The sequence below is a fragment of the Elephantulus edwardii genome, unplaced genomic scaffold, assembly GCF_000299155.1.
Source record: "Elephantulus edwardii isolate Elephantulus edwardi_28Jun2011 unplaced genomic scaffold, EleEdw1.0 scaffold00046, whole genome shotgun sequence".
NCBI lineage: Eukaryota > Metazoa > Chordata > Mammalia > Macroscelidea > Macroscelididae > Elephantulus > Elephantulus edwardii.
In genome coordinates, this window is record NW_006399796.1 from 15,818,897 (window position 1) to 15,839,714 (window position 20,818).

Below are 20,818 nucleotides of genomic sequence, written 5' to 3' on the forward strand. Positions count from 1 at the left end.
AGTATGCTGATTAACCAAAGTTTTATTAGATACATTCTTACCATAATACAAAAAAAAAGTGTGTTAGACATAAGGTTACCTTTGTAGGATGTGTTATTCTTTTAAGAACAGCAGAGACCACTTTTTCACAGCAGATCTTTCCATTTCCTTTACCTACCCCTCCCTCTACCCGTCAAATTGTGCAATCCTATATGCAGAACAGATTATCCGGGAGGCTGGGCTCTATGAGGAGAAATGTGGGGTCAAGATAGGTGGACGATTTATCAACAATCTGCATTATACGGATGACACAACCCTGCTTGCTGAAACTGAAGAGGACCTGAAGCGCCTGCTGCAGAGTGTCAAGGACTGCAGCCTACAATATGGATTGAGGCTCAATGTCAAGAAGACAAAGATTCTCACCACCGGACCAATTGGCAGCATCAGGATGGATGGTGAAGAGACTGAGATTGTACACAGCTTTAGTTTGCTAGGCTCCATACTCAACAGTCTTAGCATCAGCAGCCAGGAAATTAAAAGGCGCATTGCCATGGGAAAGTCTGCTGTTAGGGACCTCTCCAAAGTACTGAAGAGCAATGGTGTCTCTCTGGAGACTAAGGTGCGTCTGATACAGGCCATGGTCTTCGCAATCACTTGTTATGCATCAGAGAGTTGGACAATGACCAAGGAGGATAGAAGGAGAATTGATGCCTTTGAGCTGTGGTGCTGGAGAAGAGTATTGAGAACACCATGGACTGCTAGGAAAACAAACAGATTTGTCCCGGAAAGGGTTAAACCGGGTGGCTCCTTGGAGGCAAGGATTCTGAGGCTCCATCTAACATACTTCGGACATGTTGTAAGGAGGGACCAGTCCTTGGAGAGGGACATCATGCTTGGGAGGGTGGAGGGACAGCCCAGGAGAGGAAGGCCCTCTATGAGGTGGATTCATTCAGTGACTGGGATAATTGGGATGGGAGTGTCAGAGACAATGCGATTGGCACAGGACAGAGCGGAGTTTAGGGCTGTTGTACATAGGGTCGCTATGAGTCTCAAGCAACTCGACGGCACATAACAACAACAACAACATAATTATCCCCTTCCCATCCTGAATGTATATGAACTTTGTAAGTAAACCAGTGTAGAATAAAAATTTTATTTAAAAAGAAACCATAAGTTATTGTATCCTGCTGTTGTTGTTATGTGCCATCGAGTCAGCTGCCACTCACTGCGATCGTATGTGCAATAGCTCTGAAACTTGTCCTGTCCTAAGTCACACTGTCTCCAACACACCTAACCTCCTTATGCCAGTTATTGTATCAATCCATCTAACTCATCCAGGGTCTCCCTCTCCTGTGTTATCCCTCCACCCTTCAAAGGATGGTGTCCTTCTCCAGGGACTGGTCCCTCTTAGCAATATGACCACACAGTATGTGAACTGGAATTTCAGAATCCTTGTCCCCAATGAGCAACTTGATTTCACCCTCTTCAGGACAGACCTGTTTTTTCTTTTGGCAGTCCATGATATGTTCAATTCTCTTCCAGTGTCACAACTCAAAGGCATCGACTCTTCTTCTGTAACCCTTAATCACTGTCCAGCTTTTTGTTTGTTTGGTTTGGTTTTTTGGTTTTGCATAACCAGTAGTTGTGAAGACCATGGCCTGGATCACATGCACCTTAGTCTCTAGACTGTTATCATTTCTCTTTAGCACTTTGGAGAGGTCCCTGATAACAGATTTTAATTCTTTTTTTTTTTTTTTATTTCCTGGCTGCTGGTGCCAAGAGTGTTTACCTGAACAAGCTGAAATTGCTAACAATCTCAATCCTTCCTCCAGCTATGATGGTGCTGCCAATTGGCCCAGTGGTGAGGATTGTTGTTTTCTTGATGTTGATCTTCAATCCACACTGAAGACTGCAGTATTTTACCTTCTGCAGCAAACATTTCAGGTCCTTTTCAGTAAATCATGAAGTATGATCTATCTGGACTTATAGGACTCTTTGGCTCCACATGGAATAACTGTGCTTTTATGGGATTCTTAGATCCAATAATTAAGGTGTTTCCACATTAGATGCTTAACTGTTGCCTCAGGGGGCTTTTCTTATCTTATTTGTCTTAACTTTTAGTATATTACATCAAAGAAGACTAGATCATCAAACATATTGAACCCTGTGTAAAACTAGAGAAAAGACTAAACAGCTAAAGTAATAGAATGATTTGAAGAAACTATTCTGGAGCTAGGCTTCTATTTTTAGGTGGATATGTCTTTGGAAACATTCTTATCTGTTACATTCAAATAATAATCACAACTTTTCTCTCAGATTGTTTAAAAATTAAGTTGTTGTTATGTGCCATCGAGTCACCTGTGACTCATAGCGACCCTGTGTACAACAGCCCTAAACCTGTGCCCATCTCACTGTCTCCAACACACATACATCCATTACTCCAGTCACCGAATCAATCTACCTCATAGAGGGCCTTCCTCGCCTGCGCAGTCCCTCCACCCTCCCCAAGCATCCCTCTCCAAGGACTGGTCCAGCCTGCAACATGTTTAAAGAATGTCACATGAAGCTTCAGAATCCTTTCCTCCAAGGAGCAGCCTGGTTTAACCCTCTCTAGGATGAACATGTTACTTTAAAAAAATTAAAGCAATTGGAAAAATGCTGATATTTATAGATACTAAGTCCACTGCTGATGACTTGATTCCAACTCCTAAGACACCCCGTTGGTTTTCTCGAAAAAATGCTCATTGCTTTCAAGTCAGAACTGACTAATGGCTGACCCTGCTTTGGATTTTCAGAGGCTGTAAATTGCATGGGATGAGATTGTTGTTCTTTCTCTATGGTGGTGGGTTCAAGCCACCTGTAAATCTACCCATAGATGACCCTCCAGTGGGTTTTCAGAAGCAGTTAATCACCCAGGAGAAGATTGCCCATCCTTCTCCGGCAGAGTACCTGGTGGATGGCCTCAAATTGCATGCTTTCAGAAGGGCAGCACAGCTTCTTACCACTAGGCCACCAGAGCTCCCAGTGGAAAGAGGAATTTCTGCATTGTTCCTAATTTTATTAGAAATTACTTCAATGTAGTTTTTTATTGTTATTATTTCTAGAATCAACTTTTTAGTTTTCTCTTTTACACTTGCATCAGCAAACTCTTCCTTACCTCCTTGAATGCCCCTCTCTCCTTCTTGGGCAAAAATGGTGGACAGAGAAGAGAAGCTGACCTTACAAGGCCTTGGAAACTAATGTTTGAAAAGTAGTTTTATGCTTGCTGCTGGCTTATAGTTAATTGTCTTCTCCATGCTAACCATTTTCTTTTCTGCCTTTCTTTTATTAAAAATTTTGAAAGCAGTACATGCTTAATTTTATTTATTAAAGGTCTTTTAATCTCTTACTAAAATAAATATTAATTATTTTTTCTATACATTTTTGATGCTACAAATTCTTAATGTCATTAGTGCATGATTTCTGTGACAAATAATGAGTCTACTCAGAATGTTCTTAAGATTGACTTCCTAGCACTAGGTTGGATGGAGAAGACATCTAGATCCCTCTGACATTAATTTTTTGTTACAAAAAGATGTGATTATGAAAGGCAGGAACCCAAGCAGAATCTAACTGATTTTTTACATACTTTTTTAGAGCACTAACAATATAAATACAATTCTTTTCCTCAAAATAGAGGTAGTACACAAAAACAATACTAACACAAAAATATGCAAGACAAATAGCTAATGTTCAGGTGGATTTCAGATTTAAGACAAAGAATCAGAGAGAGAAGAAATTCTTAGATTATTGTTCTTATGATATTGTTGAACCAATAACATTATTACTGTTTTTAATTGCATTATTCTGAGTTCTGGAGTTCTACACACACACACACACACACACACCACTTTGAAATGAAGAAAATGAGTAGACTGGGTGACTTTGTGGCAGAAGAAACAGAGAAAGAGGCTTTAGAGGCTGGGGTCTTAATTTGCCATTTCTTCTGTTTTGAAACGTCAGCATAACTTGATTCTGAGTTATAAGCCACAGGGCTGATGCTCAAAAAAGCAGGTGTGACCTCAGGCAGATGCCAGCAAAGCCCAGCCAGGATGTGGCAGTGGCTCCACCAGCCAGAAGGAAAAGAGAAAACCCAAACAGAAACATTGAAATCAGGCAGAGGAACTCTTAAGATGCCCAAATAAAGGTCTTGAGGTTTGTAGAAAATTTGAAAGGACACTGTGGTGAGAGCATTTCACGTCTCAATCAAGAGTGAAAACAGAGGATGGTTTTCCAGGTCTCACAGTCTTTTTCTGTAGGGGTTTTAAAAGGGTGTTTCCAGTGCTAGTGGTACTGTCATAGAACCACTCTGGCCTCTGGTACTCTAGTGTGGGCCTGGCACATAATTGGTTCCAGGACTGAAGGCGACTGTGGTTTCATTATATTCTTTCAAGGTGAGGCCAGATATTGTTCCAGAAAGGATGTCTTCTGTATTACTTGAAAGTGAAAATTAATGGAACAAAAGAAGATAAACTAAGACATTGTCAGTGGAGAATGAGGAATGCAGCATTGGCTTCATGGAAGAACTGTTTCCTGTATCTGGAACTGGAAAAGTTGGCTCATTTCCAATGCTTTCTGTATTTCCCCAAGAGTAGCAGTTCCAGATGTTAGAATGGCAGGCAGCTGATCCATCGATCCCAGATTTAATGAAGAATGTGATTTTTTCACACTAAATCATGGTCTGGTCCAACTATTTCTTTCCCTCTTGGGAGGGACATGTGGAAGTACACACAGCTGGACGTACAGTGCTCTTACTTCCTTAAGTGCACATTGAGATGCTAGATAATAATCAAAATGGTATTAAGACAAGTTGGTGACTCACATTGGTTTGAAAAGTGAAGTCCTATTTTATTAGTTCATCTCCAGTTTATGTTCCCATGTTCTTCCTAACTCTAGGACTTTATCTGAAATCTAAAACAAAACAGGAAGACAGAAACCCCAAACTTAAATAATTCTACTGTGGCCAATATTTCTCACTACATCTTTATAGCTCCTCTGCCATATCTTCTAAGAAAATGAATTTCCTTTTTCAGTGATTCCTTTGTTTGTTTGTTTTATTCTGATCCACAAAAGCAACATTTAAGGCCTGGAATTCCTCAGCACATGGTGCTTCTTTTTGATAAGAGGTTTGAAAAGAGAGATGAGGTTGCGTGTAAAAAGACTTCATTCAAGCCAGTCAGAAAGGCATGTAGTAGTTCATGTTCATGTTCAGGATCGGGGAGGTGGAGTCTTCTTTTATAAAGGTTTCCTATCATTTGGATTTGGAAGATAGAAATGAACATAACTATAGGTAGCAGGATTCTTATACAAATGTAACATTAAGAGAGAAAAAAGAGAGAAAGAATATGACTACAGCTACTTAATGGCTACTTCATTCCCTGACAGTAAAATTTAGGTGACATTTTCCCCCCCCATTTATAACAAAAATCAGAGTGCTTTAGTGGCTTAAGAAGAAATTACTAAGCAGTAAGAAAAATCAAAAAATGAATTGCCCTGGGAAAATCTGCTGTCAGGGACCTCTCCAGAGTACTGAGAAGCAACAATGTCAGTCTAGAGACTAAGGTGTGCCTGATCCAGGTCATGGTCTTTGTAATTACTTGCTATGCATCAAAGTGCTGAACAATAACTAAGGATCACAGAATTGAGTTGTGGTGCTGGAGAAGAGTCTTGAACATACCATGGACTGCCAAGAAAACAAATAGGTCTGTCTTGGAGAGAGTGAAACCAAGTTCCATCTCACATACTTTGGGCACGTTGTTAGGAAGTATTGGTCCTTGGAGAAGAACATTATGCTTGAAAGGTTAGAGGACAGTGGAGGAGAGGAAGACCCCAGATGCGACAGAATAACATAGCTGGGGTAATGGGGTAGGTGTGTTGGAGTTAGTGAGACTGGCTCAGGATTGGGCAGGCTTCAGAGCTGTTGTACCATGGGTTGCCATGAGTTGCAGGTGACTTGATGGTACATAATAACAACAGCAGGTGGCTTAATGGTAAGGAGTTGTGCTGCCAACTGAAGGGCATGTGATTCGAACCCATCAGCTTCTCTGTGAGAAAACATTGGGCTGCCTCCTCCCAAGGGATTTACTGACTTTGAAAGCTCGTTGGAGATCAACTATGAAAAAGTTCTGATTGAACAGTACATAACATTAAGAACTACACCAATTGCACTAGATTTAATTATAGACTATAAAGGTAAATAGGATTAGGTACAGCTGTTATAGATTCTCCCTGAGAAAAGGAGCCCTCGGCCAACACATGATAGCCATACATCTAGTACATCCCTATAATATGGTAGCAGACACTTCCCTGGGCTTTCCATCTGTTCATATAAAATCACTTTTATAGTCACGGTTTCTTTACAAACCAATATTCATGGGGGTAGTCTAGAACTTAACTTTTGGGTTTGTTTTGAAATATAGGTAAGAGAGAGAAAGTGGTAGCATTTTACCCTTTCCTTTTCTTTTTGGTGTTGACTTATAAGAAAAACTGAGCAGATAGGTTGCAAAGTTCCCTTGTCAGCCTGCAGCAGAATGAGGTCTCACTAAAGCCAAATTACATAGTAATTCCTCTGCTGACAGTTTACAGTTCTGAGGAATAAACTGAGTAACTAGGTTTGTTAAAGTTTCTGGTAGGTTCAATATAAAGGGTGTATATATATATATATATATATAAAAGAAAACACCTCAAAACCTCTGTTGTAAAAATAGGCATGTGTATATGTTCCTTTAAAACACACATTTGATTTGAATTCTTTCAGAATTTTTAATGGTTGTGGAGTTGATTTGAAGACTTTGCTTTTTGAACCAGCAAGATGTCTGAAATATGGGAACTCAGACTTCTCTGAGTCCCCTTTTCTTTGTCACACTAATTGAGAGCTCTAGTGACGTGGACCATAGGGTGTTAGTTACACTGTTAACTCAAAGGCAACAACCTCTTTGGCACCTCAAATCCATCAGTGCCTCCAGGAAATCTCCTGTATAATTTACAGCCTTGGAAGCCCACTGGAGGGTCAGCTTTGAGTCACTTCCACTCAGTGACAAGGAGTTTAATATTTTTATGAGTTTTAAATGATATGGTGGGGTTCCTAGGTGTTTGTAGATAGTTCACGAGCTCTAGTTGCTATTGAAAAGACTAGCAAATCCAGCGAGATGTGCTTCAGAAAAAAGGCCTGGTGATCCACTCCAAAAAATGCAGTCATTAAAAACCCTATGACACAAAATGAAAAGCAATATAAAATAAGGAGTTGATTAGCCATTATTATGAACTGACTGTCTTAAACAATTATATGAAATGTTCTGAAACAAAACACTTCCCAAAGATTGAATGAGAGGCTAGTGTTATTGTTAAACTTGTACTCATATAAAAATATTAAATAATTGAAAACAAACAAACAAACAAAACCACCACCCCACAGAGCACAATTCTACTCTGATGGACATGGAGTTTTCTTAAGTCTGAGTTGACCGGTGGCAACTAGTGGCTGGTACCCTCAGAGTTAACCGGAAAGTATCACACTGTTCTGACGACTCACCCTCTCTACTTAAATAGACTCTCTTCCACCCCTGATGTTTTTAGTCATCTTACCCTATCATTAAAATGCGCATAGCCTGGTGGAAAATGGTTTGCGTTTTCTGCCCCTTTGTCCTTTCTGTTAACTTTGCTTGACTTTTTTGCCATCTGTTTCCTGCTTGCGTCCTATCGATCTGAAGAAGGTAGTACTAACCTACATTTGTTACTCTGGAGCCACATGTGAAATGCCTGCCTTGTCTAACAAAAACTCAGAAAAACTCTATTCATTGTCATTAAATTAGAATAACTCCTAGCTGACCCTCCAGACTTTTCAGAGGTTGTGAATCTCATGAGAGGAGACTGCCTGTCTTTCTGTCACCTACCTCTAAGTTGGCAGTTCACCTCCTTATGCAGAAGACCATTCAGACAAGTGCTTGGCTAGAGAAGTCTCCATGCCCCTTGGCAGGGAGCATTTCTTCTGCTGCAGATACTCTCTGTGGCCTCATCCAGACACAAGGAAACCTGGCCCAGGGCATACACCTGTTTACTATGTTGTTGTTCTGTCAAGTTGACGCTGACTCATCATAGCGTCCCGATGTACAACAGCTCTGAACCCTGCTCTATCTTGCCTCTGACACACTTACCCCATTACCCCAGTCACTGAATGAATCCATCTCATCCAGGATCTTCCGCTCTTGGACCCTCCCAAGCATGGGGTTCCTCTCCAAGGACTGGTCTCTCCTTGCAACATTCCTAAAATATGTCAGATGGAGCCTCAAAATCCTTGCCTCCAAGGAACAGCCCAGTTTCACCCTCTCCAGGACAAAATTGTTTGTTCTCTTAGTGGTCCATGGTATATCCAAAACTCTTATTTTCTCTTCTCCATCATGATCACCTAGAAACTCAAATTTCTGCCTCACTCACCTTACCCAGTAACACCCTTGGTACCAGCAGTCAGGAAATCAGGAGGCACATTGTACTGGGAAAGTTTGCAATTAGGAACCACTCCAGATTATTGAGGAGTAACAATGTCAGTTTGTGGAATAAGGTGAATCTGATTCAGGCCATAGTTTTCCCAATCACTTGCTATGTATCTGAGGCCTGGACAGTGAATAAGGGTGACAAAGGAAGGATTGAAGCCTTTGAGCTGTAGTGTTGGAGAAGAGCACAGAACATTACATGCACGGCCAAGAGAACAACCAGATATGTCTTGGAGAGGGTACAGCCAGAGAGCTCTTTGGAGGCAGGAATGATGAGGCTTCCCGTCACATACTTCAGGCATGTTGCTAGGAGGGGCTATTCTTTGGAGAAGGACAGCATAGGAGAGGAAGACCTTTAACCATCTAGGTTGACATGGTGATACTGCAATGGGCTCTAGTGTGACAGGAAGTGTGAGGATCGCACAGGATAGAACAGGGTTCAGATCTGCCATTCATAAGTCGCTATGAGTCGTGCTCAACTTGATGACACCTAACAACAATAGCACCTTGTGCAAAGCATGTCCTTCTACTGGATCTGAGCTCTAATGCAATTTTTAAAGATAATAAAGTGATTTTATGGAGGTCTAATGTTTTCTTATTGATGTTTGGTTGCCCTTCTTCTCCTAAAAGAGGATGATACTCCACTTGCCAAAAACTTTTGGTAGGAAATTCCAAGATTCTATGCAAACCTGCTGGCAGGGTTTCTCAGGTTGGAATTGAAGACATCCTCGTTTCAGTTGCTCAGAATGGCTCATATCGAAAGAGCATTTTCTAATTAATCACACAATTTTCTAAAGGAGGGACAGTAGTTATCATTCAACTTTAAAAGGTACAAAAACATGGCTCAGATAAAAAAGAAATGTTGACATGAAAGCCAAGAAAGTTAAAATCTAGCCTCTAGCTCACATTTGCCACAAAGTTTTTTCTTTGTATTAGAGAAAAATGCTTCTTAATTTTAAAATTATGGACCACTATTATTAACACTTGTTTTCATATCTCCTTATCTTGAGATAGATAACTGGATAATTAGGTAGATTGATACAGATATCTTTAGTGTGAACTAGGAAGCTCTGGTGGCTTAGAGGTAAGAAGATGCACTGCAATCCTGAAGGCCCATAGTTCAAACCCACTAGCTCCTCTTAGGGAGTAAGAAGGACAGTCTCCTCTGGTGTGATAAAACTGCCTCTGAAAACTGGCAGAGGGTCAGCTATGGGTCGGTTTCCACTCAACAGTAGACAATAATAAATTGTGCTAAGTGTGAAAGATGCTATATATAGTAAGCTTATGATTTTATTTTACTTTTTGTGTTGTTTTTCTTCAGCAGGTCATACTGCTGTTACTACTTTGGAGGTCTAGCTGGAGTCTTTAATCTTTGTCTTTTGTTGTATATATGTAACACATCACTTGACATTTCAACAATCCTTCCCTATACACTTCATTGACATTAAAGCCATTCATTGAGTTGTTCACCTGTGACCCTTAACAGAAGCTCAGTGACCCTGTGCCCTGAGTCCGACCCCCACCTGGGCACCTGAATAACCACTAACAAGGTTTGATCTCTATATACATGTCTGTTGTTGTTGTTGAGTGTCGTTGAATCAGAACTGACCCATAGCTGACCCTTCGGCAGGTTTTCAGAGACAGTAAATCCTATGGGAGGAAATTGCCCATTCTTCTCCCATGGAGCAGCTGGTGGCCCAAACCACATGCCTTCAGGATTGCAGTGCAGCTTCTTGCCACTAGGCCACAAGAGTGAGAACATACCATACATGTTCTTTCACTATTTATTTCACTCAGCATAATGTTCTTAAAATTGAACTTCCATCAAGTTGGAGCTGATTGATAGCTGACCCAGTGCATTTTAAGAGACTGTAAATTACATGAAGTGGTTTTCCTTCTTTCTTCCCTGGAGCAGCTGGTGGATTCGAACATCATACATTTGCGTTTACAGCTCAACCTCTTACATATGAGACCACCAGAGCTTCCTAAAACTGTGCTCCTTGGAGGCAAGGATTCTGAAGCTTCGTCTGACATACTTTGGACATGTTGCAAGGAGGGACCAGTCTTTGGAGAGGGACGTCATGCTTGGGAGGGTGGAGGGACAGAGCAAGAGAGGAACATCCTCGATGAGATGGATTAATTCAGTGACTAGGATAATAGGGGTAGGTAAAGTTAGCTCAAGACAGAGCAGGGTGCAGGGCTGTTGTGCATAGGATCGCTTTGAGTCACAAGTGACTGAATGGCACATAATAACAACAACTATTAATCTCAATGCATTTCCTACATATACCATGTAACAGAACAATCACTAAATGATTGTCAAGTCCAAAAAGCAGTTTCAGTTTATTTACAGCAAGGTTATTCAGAATCAACTTTTTATTTTCATATGGCACTAACTAATCGACCCTCTACTCTTTCTTCTGTTTGATAGGTGCCAAGACGAGTGCCCGGTTGGGACGTATGGGACTCGCTGCGCTGAGGCCTGCCGCTGTGTCAATGGAGGGAAGTGCTACCACGTGAGCGGTGCGTGCCTCTGCGAAGCAGGCTTTGCTGGAGAACACTGCGAGGCCCGCCTGTGTGCAGAGGGGCTCTACGGCATCAAGTGTGACAAGAGATGCCCCTGCCACCCCGAGCACACTCAGAGGTGAGTGTCCCTGCCCTGGAAGCATGGGTCCTGTTAAAGCTTTAACCTTAATGTCCATTATTTGGAAGATGAAAGATTCCCCACCTTACATCCCTTTCTACTTCTGAAGACTGTGTGGATCATAACAAGCTGTGGCTGACTCTGAGAAGAATGGGAATCCCAGAACATTTGATTGTGCTAATGCAAAACCTATACTTGGACCAAGAAGCAGTTGTCAGAACAGAGCAAGGAGACACTACATGGTTCAAAATCAAGAAGCAGGTCCGTCAGGGATGTATTTTGTCTCCATACCTTTTCAATCTGTATGCAGAACAGATCATCCAAGATGCAGGGCTGTACGAGGAGGAATGTGGCATCAGGATTGGTGGAAGAGTCATCAACAACCTGCGTTATGCAGATAATACAACCCTGCTTGCTGAAACTGAGGAGATCTGAAGCGCTTGCTACAGAAGGTCAAGGAATGCAGCCTCCTATATGGATTGAAGCTCAATATCAATAAAACAAAGATTCTCACCACTGGGCCAATTGGCAGCATCAGTATGGATGGTGAAGAGATTGAGATTGTTAACAGTTTTAGTTTACTTGGCTCCACAGTCAACACTCTTGGTAACAGCAACCAGGAAATCAGGAGATGAATTGCATTGGGAAATTCAGCTGTGAGGGACCTCTCAAGAGTACTGAAGAGCAATGATGTCAGGCTGGAGACTAAGGTGCACCTGATCCAGGCTATAGACTTTGCAATTACGTGCTATGCATACGAGAGTTGGACAGTGAACAGGGATGATAGAAAGAGAATTGATGCCTTTCAGTTGTGGTGCTGGAGAAGAGTGTTGAATATACCATGGACTGCTAGGAGAACAAACAGGTTTGTCCTGGAGAATGTGAAGCTGGAATGCTCCTTTGAGTCAAGGATTCTGAGGCTTTGTCTGACATACTTTGGGCATGTTGCAAGGAGGGACTGGTCCTTAGAGAGGGACATCATGTTTGGCAAAGTGGAGTGGTGGCGAAGGAAAGAAGACCTTCGATGAGAGGGATAGATTCTGTTACTGGAGTGGTGGGAATGAGTGTGTTTGAGATGGCTAGGTTGGCACAGGATAGAACAGCGTTTAGAGCTCTTGTACACACGGTTGCTATGAGTCACAAGCGACTGGATGGCACATAACAAATAACAACAACAGCGTTGATGATTCAACTCAGAACATGGATAGATGGACGTTTGCAAGATTCTAAATTTTATCCTCTTCTAATGGCCACTGGTAAAATAAAATGATATTTGCTGAGGATGGTAAAACTTTTCCCAAAGAGGGGTCTTCTGTGGCATTCCCTTACAGGAAAAGATGCAATGAGAAAAAAAGAATTAAGCCAAGTTTCATATGTAAAAAATATCATGGAATGATTCTCACTGCAACATTTTTTTTTCACTTGACAGCACATCTGTTGAAGGGAAAAAAGGTTAGAAAGAGGAAGTACAGCAGTGAAAGTTTTGTGAAAGTACTTCACATGTGGCTGTCACATTTGAAATATGTTTTCATAATTGATTACTCCAACATAGAACTCACAGGGGTCTTGTAGATCAAAAATCTCTCAAGGAATTTAGGAACAGGAAATCATGATCCCACCAACTCTGCTATACCTTGTCTACTGCTGGAAATATCTTCCTTCCAGCTCTTTTCCTCTCCCTCCCCCAAGGACCAGATATGTATAACTAGAATGCTGGTCCTTGTTCCAGACTTCTGGGAAAGTTGAGTTTGACAAAAAAATGGTGTGCATTTTAGACCCATTCAGATGTTACTAGAATTACTTTTATTTGCGTTCAGCACATCTGTTACTTCATTTATACATCTGAAAGAAAGATAGCTTGTGGTCATGTCAAATCCCAAGTGCATCCAAGTTAAAAGTAAACAGAAATTTGTGGTGGGTCTGCTTTGTTAGGAGCTAAACAAAGGATTTAGCACTCTGTGTGTATGTGTGTCTGGGTATGTTGGAATAGGTGTCAGTGTAAGAATTGTATTCACAATGTGATTCAAGTAACTTTTTAACCTACTTTTGGCAACTTATATTGTCTTCATTTGAAAATATTGCCATTCGTTTCTTAAAATAGCAAGTTTAGCAAACAATGATGGAGGAAACATGAGTAATATTTGCAAGATTACTTTAAAAAAACAAAACAAAAGTAAACTCTCCTGTATTTAAGAAGCTGGAAAATCAGAACCTACATGAGTTTGGCTGCCTTTCTTGCAGTGTACAACTTATTGTAGCACAAGATAGTGGAGGAAACAGTGCAACAATGAATGAATGAAAACCCCAAATCTCTTTAAATGTTAATGAAAACTAATAAAATTTAATAATAAAAAAAAGATAGGTTTTATGTAACAAGCTAAGAACTTTTTTATTCCACTGTAGACAGTACCTGATATCAAACAAAAGTAGTAAGTCTGGACAACAGAAGTACTCTACTGTGAAAAGAATTGTAAAAGCTGTGAAAATACTGTGGGGTTTTTTGTTGAGTTTTTTGTTGTTGTTTTTTTTAAGAATTTGGGTTAATGACGAGGTACAAGTGGAGAATTCTTTGGTGAACATCAACACCATGACAATTTTTAGTTAGGTCATATGCATGTATGCTTTAATAAGTAAGTACATGAAATTATGTTCTTATTATGCAGAGCCAAAAGAACACTAAAATATATTGGTATATATGATATTTGTATATATTATTAAATATATCTATATATATCTATAAAGTAGTTTGTGCAGCTGGAATGCTCCTTACAGGCAAGGATAAGAAGACTTTGTCTTACATTTCAAGCGTATTGTCAGGAGAAGTCAATCCCTTGAGAAAGATATCCTAAGGGGTAGAGGATCAGCAGAAAAGAGGAAGACTGAAAAATGGACGAACATGGCGACGCTAACGCTGGACTTCAGCAGAGCAGAGATCATGAGGATGGCAAAGGAACAGGCCAAGCTTTATTTTGTTGTAAATAGTCAGAAACAACTCAGCAGCACCTAATAGCAATAACAACAATGAGAAATCAGAAAATTGAGGATTGATCACCTTATTAAGTACTTTCCTAAATGATGAAAAATATTTTTAAACATTAGCTTTTATATAATGGGTTAATCAAAAACTTTGATTTTTACTCAATGAATCGTTAACACTGAATTCTAGTTTGGAGTTATGTATCTGATTATTCTGTCTTCATTGTACATGTGACACTTTTAAAGACATTAACTCCCTTTTAATCCAAAAGCATGGAATTTTTGTATTTCTTGAAAACCTAGAGTCTTCCTTTTCCCATTTAATAAATTCCAACATTGTTATTTTAAAGTTCATGGTATATATTTTACTTAAATCCTTTAATTATAATTAATTATATCATTAGATAATGCTGTGTAAACTACAGATATTAGGTCTTTTAATCTATGAATATGCATATTTGCATAATTTTCAGCCATACATTTAGTTAGTAGTTTCTCTTAGTTAGTTTTGTCTGTATTTAAAAAATCAAAACCAAACAAAACTCTCACACCTGGCAGGGTAAAATAAGATGTATTTATTAGCTAGTGTTTTTTGCATATCTGTTTGAGCTGGGCGTGGCTGTTAGTTATTCTGCTGGTCTTCCTGAAGTTAGCAGGCAGATCAACCAGAAGCTGATTGGTTCTGGATCTTGTCACTCTGCCTTTCGCATTTGGCTGGTGAAACAGACAACAGAGTCTCATGTTTCTAACACCTGGCAGGCTAATCTGAACTTCTTTATATGATGACTGGCTCCCCAAAGCAGCAGCAGTAAGAATAAGCTCTAATAGGAAAACACGTAACAAACCTTTGTTTATATCATATTTGTTAATATCCCTTTGGTCAAAATCAAATTACGCAATGAAGTTTAGAGGTCACATATTTCACCTTTTGATGGAAGGAGTTGTAAAGAAATTGGAATCTACCACAGAATCTAAATAAAATACAATTTCTGTATGAGTAATATTAGGTCACTTCAATACTTCTCAGACTATAGTGACTTGTGTATTGCTGCGATTTTGAAAGCTAAGCCACTGGTACTTCAAATACTAGGAGCATTACCTTTGGTAGATGGATTTCAACAGAGCTTCCAAACTGAGACAGACTTAAAAGTAGATGTGACTATCCACTTCTGAAATAATGAAAATATTGTGAGTCCATGTGGAATATTGGCTGATACAGTACTAAAAAAGGGGGCTGTCTAATTGAAATGCATTTAAAATGTGATTCACCTCTTCAGAGCAGATTTTGTCTTGTTTAAACGAGTGGCATAAAGCTTTCATCCAATGAAGGACCTTTATTTGATGAGGTGGCATGACTCAAAATGAGAAGAAACAATTACAAACACCTATTAATTTGAATATGTAATGTAGCAAGTACGGATCTAGGAAAATTGGAAATCATCAGTGATAAAATGGAATGTATAAAAATTGATATCCTAGGCATTAGTGAGTTCAAATGGACTGGTACTAGCTACTTTGAAGACTATACCATATGGCCTACAATGATAAATCAAAAAGGATAATATTCTTTATAATAACATTCATTATAATAAAAGGCCATTTCAAATCTCTATCCTAAAGTGTAATGTTTTCAATGATATTATAAAATCCATATACATAGCAGGAAGACTTGTTAATATGATTATTTTTTCAGATTTATACACGAATCTACTAAAGCCAAAAATTAAGAAAAGTGATGATTTCTACAAAATTTTGCAATCTGAAATTGATCAAACATGTATTAATAATAATCAAACTGCATTAATAATAATTTATTATTGAGATACAAAAGTTGGAATCAAAGAATAATGATTAGTTATCTGAAAATATCTCCTTGGAGAGAGAAATGCAACCAGAAATCACATGACAGGGATTTGTGCAACCAATTACTTATTGAAATACCGTGCTTGAAAAATATAAACAGCAGCCACACATAGGAATAGTACCTGGATAAATGCGTATGAATCAAACGTGCTACATTGGTAGAAAAAAGCTATAGATAGGCTCAGTATCATCAGTCAGAATAAGACCAGAGGCTGACCATGGAACAGACTCAAATGAAAGTTCAAATTCAAGCTGAAGAAAATAAAACCACATATGTTGTTGTTGTTGTTATGTACCGGCGAGTCTTTTGCGACTCATAGCGACCCCATGTACAACAGCCCTAAACTCTGCTCTATCCTGTATCAATCCACCTGATAGAGGGTCTTCTATGCCAAGAAATTTGGAAGGCACAGACATAGGAAGAGATTCACATTTGTGTCTATCCCCAAAAAAGGGTAATTGCAACAGAATGCAAAAATTTATTGTACAACATCGTGAATATCACATTCAAGTAAAATCTCACTGAAGGTGATTTTAAAATGACTGAAGCAGTACATGGACAAAGAGGCAGAAAATTAAATTGGATTCAAGAGAAGCCGTGATGTGAAGACATCATTGTTAACTTAAGCTTTATCTTCACCCAAAGCAAAGTCTATCAGCAACTTGCTTTGTTGTCGTTATGTGCCATTTAATTGCCTGCAACTCATAGCGATCCTATGCACAATAGCTCAAATTCCGCTCTATCCTGAGCCAGTCTCATTGTCTCCAACACCTACCCCACATTAACCCTGTTATTGTGTCAACCCCCGTTACCTCACTTACTGTGTGAATCCATCCAGGATCTTCCTTTCCTGTGATGTCCCTCTACAATTCCAAGCATGAAGTCCTTCTCCAGGGACTAGAGCTTCCTGGCCACATGCCAAAGTATGTGAGATGGAGCTTCAAAATCCTTGCCTCCAAGGAGAACACTGGTTTCACCCTCTCCAGGACAAATCTGTTTGTTGTCTTGTCAGTTGATGTCAATGATGTCAGTTCAATACTCTTCTCTAGCACCACAACTCAAGATCAATTCTTCTGTCATCTTTGGTCATTGTCCAACTCTCTGATGCATAGCAAGTAATTGTGAAGTCTATAGCCAGAATCAGGCATATATTGATCTCTAGACTGACATCATTATTCTTCGGTACTTTTGAGCGGTGCCTGACAGCAATTAGTCTTGTAATTTCTTGACTGATAGTGCCAATAGTGTTGATTTTGTAGCGGAGCAATCTGAAATGGATAACCTCAATCTCTTCTCCATCTGTTTTGGTGCTGCCTATTGGCCCAGTGGTGAGAATTTTTGCCTTTTTGAAATTGAACTTCAATCCATACTGAGGACTGTAGCAAATGCTTCAGGTCCTTCTCAGTTTCTGCAAGCAAGATTCTATCATCTGCATAATGAAGGTTGTTGATGAGTCTTCATCCAATCCTGATGTCAGATTCCTCCTTATAAATTCCAGCCTCCCAAATATAGATTGAAAAGGTATGGAGACAGGATGTATCCCTGACAGGATGTACTCTTTCCTGATTTTGAACCATGTGGTGTTTCCTTCCTCTGTTCTGAAGACTGATTCCAGGTCCAAGTATAGGTTTCACATGAGCACAATGCAGTGTTCTGGGATTTCTATTCTTCTTAAGGTTAGCTACAATTTGTTATGACCCTTACAGTCAAATGCCTTTGCATAGTCAATGAAACAAAGATAGACATTCCTCTGGTGCTCCCTGCTTTCAACTAAAATCAGTGTACTCCCTCCATCTTCATTTAATTCTTCCTAGATGTGTCATCAAGTCAGAACTGACTCATATTTGATCCTCCAGAAAGTTTACAGAAACTATACAGAGCACAGGAGGAGACCATCCATCTTTCTCCCGTGGAGAAGTTGGTGAATTAGAACCACCAGCTTTTAGTTTGGTAGTGCAGCTCCTTACCTGCATAACTCCCTATATTTCCATCAATAATTTTGCTTTTGAACTTGAATGTGTTGGTTTGGGGTTTGTGTTTGTTTGTTTTTTTTAAATTGTTGTTTTGGTTTCAGAAAATTATCTGAAAGAGTTTGAAGACATTGGTAGGGTTGGGGTTTTTTTTTAATTTTTAAAATATAAAACTCATTGGGGTTTTGATTTACATCTTCCTTATTGCCAGTAATTTGGAGCATTTTTTTTCATGTGTCTGTTTGCCATTCAAATATCTTTCTCTGTGAAAATTCTTTCCATGTCTTTTGCCCAATTTGCCCGATTTGTAATTGGGTTATCGGTCTTTTTCTTGTGGAGACCCAGGAGTATTCTGTAAACTTCTGTTATAAAATGACTCTGTCTGAGATGGTATTTCCAAATGTTTGTTCCGTCTATAGGTTTTCTTTTCACCCTGTTGGGAAAAGTGGTTGCTGTGCACAGAGATTTAATCTTTAGAAGGTTCCATGCATCAATTTCATCTTCCTTAGATTGTGCATTTCTGGTTGTAGTTGGAAGTCTCTTTATACCTTGAACTAGCGCTTCTAAGCTTGATCCCAATTTGTCTCTCATGAACATTACAGTTTTTGGCTTTATTCCCAGGTCTCTCAGTTGATTTTTGTGTATGGTGTGAGATGTGGATCCTCTTTCAGCTTTCTGCAGGTGGAAGTCCAGTTTTGCCAGCACCATTTGTTGAAGAGGTTATCATTTTTCCCTTTGATAGGTTTGATTTCCTTGTCAAATATCAGTTGACCACAGATAGCTGGGTCTATTTCTGGGTTCTCAATTCTGTTCTATTGGTCTATGTGTCTGTCATTGTACAAGTACGATGCTGTTTTGGTTTTCACTGCTGTGTAGTAAGTTTTGAGGTCAGGGAGTGCTATGATTCCAACCTCATTTTTGTTTTTCAGAAGTATTTTGCTTATTTGGGGTCTCTTGTCTCTCCAAATAAATTTTATCATTTCCCTTCTGATCTCCTTGAAAAATTAATTTGGCATCTGGATTTGGATTGCATTGAACCTGTAGGTTGCTTTTGGTAGGATTGTCATTATTACCTAACTTGGGAGGGACTGGAGAACATTATTCTGAGTGAACTAACTCAGTCTCATAAGAATAAATATTGTATAAAACAGTTATTGTAGAACGAGTATAAGGATCCAAGAGAGGTGGGAGAGGCTGGAAGTAGAGGGATGTGGATGTGCAGGGGAAAGGGAGGGATTAATCATTGGGTTGTACAATTTGATGGGTGGGGGTGAGGGAAATTGAAAGAAATTATTCAAATTTGTGTTTGAATTTTGTAAATAAACTAGTAGGGGAAAATATAAAATTGCCCAACATATTCATTCAGTATGACTTTGAGAAATATTTAACCAAATTACTCTTATTCTTAGAAGTCAGTTTTCACTTAAAATAGACACATTTAAACTGAGAGTAGAGCAAATATTTGAGAGGAAATCATTTAATTAATGTTCTCTAGTAATTTTTCCTGAAATGTCACTGAATATAGCAGAGATCCTATTTTTACCTTAGTTCTTGGGTTGTGTTTTTGTCTGGGTTTGGTCAGGAGAGAGAAATAACATAGTGATATGAGTGTTTTTGTTGTTGCTAAGTATCTTTGATAGAGGAAGTTTAATAAGAAACTTGCTGGGAGCTCTGGTAGCCTAGTGACAAGAAGCTGCACTGCAATCCCAAAGTTGTGCTGTTCAAACCCACCAAATGCTCCTCTGGAGAAGAAGGGGCAGTCTCCTCCTGTGCCAGTCAAATTCAACACAATGATACACAACAAGGGGAAAAAACCTTGCTTTTGATTTATTGACTATCTAAAGCACTATGCTCTGTGAATTATAATAGTTATTGGTTATACTGAGAAAAATGAAAAATCCAGAACCTCTAATTATGCCTGTGAAGACCCCGTATGTGAACCAAAAGTAGTCTTTCAAAAAAGAACAAGGTATACTTAATGGTTTAAAACCAGGAAAGATGTTGGTCAGGGTTGTATCTTTTCACCTTACTATTCAGTCAGTATACTGTCCAAATAATGTGGGAAGCTTGACTATATGGAGATAAAAATGACATCAGCATTGGAGGACCACTCATTCCTGCAATATACAGTTAACCAAAATTTGCAGAAAACAGCGACAACTCGAATCACCTACTGGTGAAGCTCAAAGATGGCAGTGTTCAGTACGGGTTACATTTCAGCCTAAAGAAAACAGAAATCTTCATAACTGGACCAATAAACAACATTATTATACATAGAAAAAAATTTGAAGTTATCAAAGATTTCTTTTTACTTAGATCTATAATTAGCAACCATTGATGCAGCAGTCAAGAAATCAATGTATTGTATTTAGCAAATCTGCTGACAAGAAAATCTGTAAAGTTCTAAAGACCAAGATTGTAACTAAAGAATAAAGCTCTCCTTACTCAAACCATGGTATTTTCTATTGCTTTATGTGCATGTGAAACTTAGTGGACAATGAAAAAGAAAGACTAAAAGAATTAATATTTTTGAATTGTTGTGTTGTAGAAGAATATTGAATATATTGATTATCCAACAAATTTGTCTTGGAAGTAGTGAAGCCGGAGTATTTTATGAAAATAAGGATGATGAGAGTTTTCTTACTTACTTTAGACATATTATCAAGATCAGTTTCTGGACTTGTCATCATCCTGGAAATTGGAGGGACAATGAAAAAAAGAAGAAAACCTTCAAGAAGATGGATTTGTATGGTGACTGTTAACAATGAGCTTAAGCACAGCAAAGATAATAATAGAATGAGAGAGGACAGGTTCGTCTTGTCACAGCATTCTCATGTTGTGTGTTGTTGTTGTTGTT

General features: G+C 39.1%; 1 protein-coding gene across 1 annotated transcript in view; it reads left to right on the top strand.

The window, feature by feature from the left end:
* MEGF10 (multiple EGF-like-domains 10) overlaps nucleotides 1–20,818 on the top strand; it is a 207,210-nt gene that overhangs the window by 109,362 nt on the left and 77,030 nt on the right. The window contains exon 8 of the mRNA XM_006886031.1: nucleotides 10,939–11,151. Within this exon, the coding sequence (XP_006886093.1) occupies nucleotides 10,939–11,151 (213 nt within the window). The remainder of the gene's footprint in view (nucleotides 1–10,938; nucleotides 11,152–20,818) is intronic.